Below are 2,925 nucleotides of genomic sequence, written 5' to 3'. Positions count from 1 at the left end.
CAGGCTCTATGCTGCCGGCTCAGAGCCTGGGGCCTGCTTCAGATTCTGTGTCTCCTTCTCACTCTCTCTCTCTCTCTCTCTCTCTCTGCGCCTCCCCTGCTCTCGCTCTCTGTCTCTTTCAAAAATAAATAAACATTAAAAAAATAATTTTTAAAATTGCATACATCAACATGGATTCTGACGAGGGAAAATACCCACAGGGTGTCATTTTATGTAAAGTTTCACAACACGCATACCAATAACACCTTGGATACACAAACTTTTAGCAATTAAAAAACAAAAACAAACAACCAGACTCAGGAAAGATTAACTCTCAATTCAAGCTAGTTTCCTGAAGTGAATAGATTAGGGAGAGGAACACAGAGAACTTCATGTTTATTTAACAACGTTGGAAACAATGGCAAAATGGCAAGCTTTGATATATCTGGATGGTGAATCCACAGATGTTTATTATAATAGCTTAAACAGAGTAAGACTTTTTTTCGTATTCATTTTGGCACAGGCATTTGATCCCATAAGGAACATTTTTTTGTCATTTTCTTTCCTTTAAATCTTCTTTTAAAAAATAAAACTTAAATTATGTTTCAGGTGTACAACATGATTTGATATATATACATAATGAAGTGATTGTACTATAGTCGGGCTAATTAACATATCCATCTCTTAACAGTTACCTTTGTGTGTGTGTGTGCGTGTTCGGAGCACCTGAAATCTATTCTCTTGTGCAAATTTCTAACGTTCAATACAATATTAACTTCAGTCATCATGCTGTACATTAGATCTGTAGACTTTCTCATCTGTACATAGCTGGGATTTTGTATCAGAATAAAACTATTTTAAAGTTCTCTTTCTCCCAGTAAAGAATTCCTTCTATTTGGCTGCCATACAGTTGTTTATCCATTCATCAAATGTTTTTCGAGAATACAATCTCTGCCAGGCCATAAGGATATCATAAAAAGATAACATAAAAGAAGCATGTGACAAAAGATACCATCGAAAACGTAAACTACTTTTCCCAAGTGTTTGAATTCACATGAGGAAGTTCTTAAACCCAAAAGTAGCATATATAAAGCGAAAATATGAAGAGAGACGGACAAGACGCGAAAAGGAGGCACAATTTACATCTGTCTGGCATGGCCAAAGCCGATTTCAAGGAGATGCTTTTGAGCTGACTTCAAGAGAGAAGTCGTTAGCCAAGGGAACAAAAGCATTCCGAGCGGAGGGAACACCTAGTACAAAGAATTGGACAGGCGAGCTGCACGGAATGTTGAGAAATACAGGCGGGGGGTGTGTAGGGTGGGGCGAGGGGCTGGAGGGAAACTATCAAATTAAGAAGCCGGAGAGGAAGGAGGGGCTTGGTGAGGAGCCGGAACGTGTCAGAACTGGTTTAGCACTTCGGTCACCGGGCAGGAAACGGCGGCCCTGCAAACGTTGAAATAACGTTCACTCCACATAGCTTACACGACACATAGTTGGGGCCAGAACTCGGCGGCGACTGATTTCAGGGTCACCCACCCCTGGCTGGGAAGGGACTGCCACGCCGCCACATTCGTTCCGAAACCAAAATTATACCGACTTTATTTTCACAGTTGCCTGTGGCCCCGTCCTACTTGAGCTTCCCATTTCTTCTCAGCTCTCAACCTCCAAGGATGCTCCCCGCCTCCCCTACGCCACACTCCATTAGGCCGCCGGCGGCCTCGTAAACTGCGACTACCGTTCCCAGAAACGGACGTGCACGAACCCTCAGAGACCACAGGTCCCAGCATGCAAAGCTCCCTGTTAGTAAAAGGCTCACTAACTGAACCATAATGCAACGCTCTACGAAGGGGGCGGGGCTCTCTTTGGGGGGGGCGACCGACGTGTAGTATCGCCTAGGCAACTCCAATTGCAGGGCAAAAAACACAGCCGCTTCCGCTTCTGAGCCCTAGGACCGCGAGTCCACGCAACTTCGTCGCTGTGACGCCATTCGTCTGCGACTGCGCGGGCCTGTAGGTTCCTTGCCGCGGCCTGTCTCCCGCGTGAAAATCTAGAGCTGTTGGTTCTCATCTGTGGCCTCTGACCTGGGAGCAAAGGGAAAGCGGCGAGATGACGGACCGCTACACCATCCACAGTCAGCTGGAGCACCTGCAGTCCAAGTACATCGGCACGGGTCACGCCGACACCACCAAGTGGGAATGGCTGGTGAACCAGCACCGCGACTCCTACTGCTCTTACATGGGCCACTTCGACCTTCTGAACTACTTTGCCATTGCGGAGAATGAGAGCAAAGCGCGAGTCCGCTTCAACTTGATGGAGAAAATGCTGCAGCCTTGCGGACCACCAGCCGACAAGCCGGAGGAGAACTGAGACCGCTGTGCGGGAGCATCTACTGAGTTCCTCCCTTTTTGCCGTCATTCCCGCCTGTTTCCGTACCAAGTGGATCGATTCTCCATGGCTCCTATTTCTCGTGCTTACCCGAGGGCGTCCCGCCTGACCCGCCGTCCTGTGGACCCTTTGGAACACAGCGCTGGGATACCATCAGGACCCCTGAGAACTGAGACGGTGGAGAGATCCTGAAGCCAGCCAGAGAGGGGAGAAGGCACTGGAATGAGACGGAATTTGGAGGCTCGTTTTTGGCTAGTTGATTGTTGTCGTTGCTTTTTCTATAAAGTTTAGAAATTTTTCAGTCACTTGGTGTGGACTACTTGTGTTCGGGTGGAGGGGTCCAGGGAGGGCTCTGGTGACTTTGGTTTCGTAGGAGACGGGAGAGGCTTGAGGTATGGGAAGTGGAGAAGGGGATGAGCGGTGGCGGGGTTGAGCCCAGGGCCAGTTCATTGCCAGACAGTTAAGTCCGCCTTGCACAACCTTTATAATATTCCCCAGCCCTGACTTCTTCCAAGAGCTTTTTTTCAGACCCATAATGCCTTCAGTATTGAGGTTTCTGAT

The 2,925-nt window shown here is 47.7% G+C and overlaps 1 protein-coding gene across 1 annotated transcript; it reads left to right on the top strand.

Annotated features, from left to right (window-relative positions):
* The first annotated feature begins 1,954 nt into the window (after window positions 1–1,954).
* On the top strand, window positions 1,955–2,669 carry SF3B5 (splicing factor 3b subunit 5). The gene has a single exon (XM_058736196.1). The coding sequence runs from the start codon at window positions 2,086–2,088 to the stop codon at window positions 2,344–2,346; it is 261 nt and encodes an 86-aa protein (XP_058592179.1). The 5' UTR covers window positions 1,955–2,085; the 3' UTR covers window positions 2,347–2,669.
* Window positions 2,670–2,925: the final 256 nt, after the last annotated feature.

This window comes from Neofelis nebulosa, chromosome 6 (assembly GCF_028018385.1).
Source record: "Neofelis nebulosa isolate mNeoNeb1 chromosome 6, mNeoNeb1.pri, whole genome shotgun sequence".
Classification (NCBI taxonomy): domain Eukaryota; kingdom Metazoa; phylum Chordata; class Mammalia; order Carnivora; family Felidae; genus Neofelis; species Neofelis nebulosa.
This window is presented reverse-complemented; position numbering and strand designations above follow the sequence as displayed.

Excerpts from the sequence above, each read along its gene's own strand:
- SF3B5 (XM_058736196.1), top strand. The coding sequence starts at position 2,086 with ATGACGGACCGCTACACCATCCACAGTCAGCTGGAGCACCTGCAGTCC.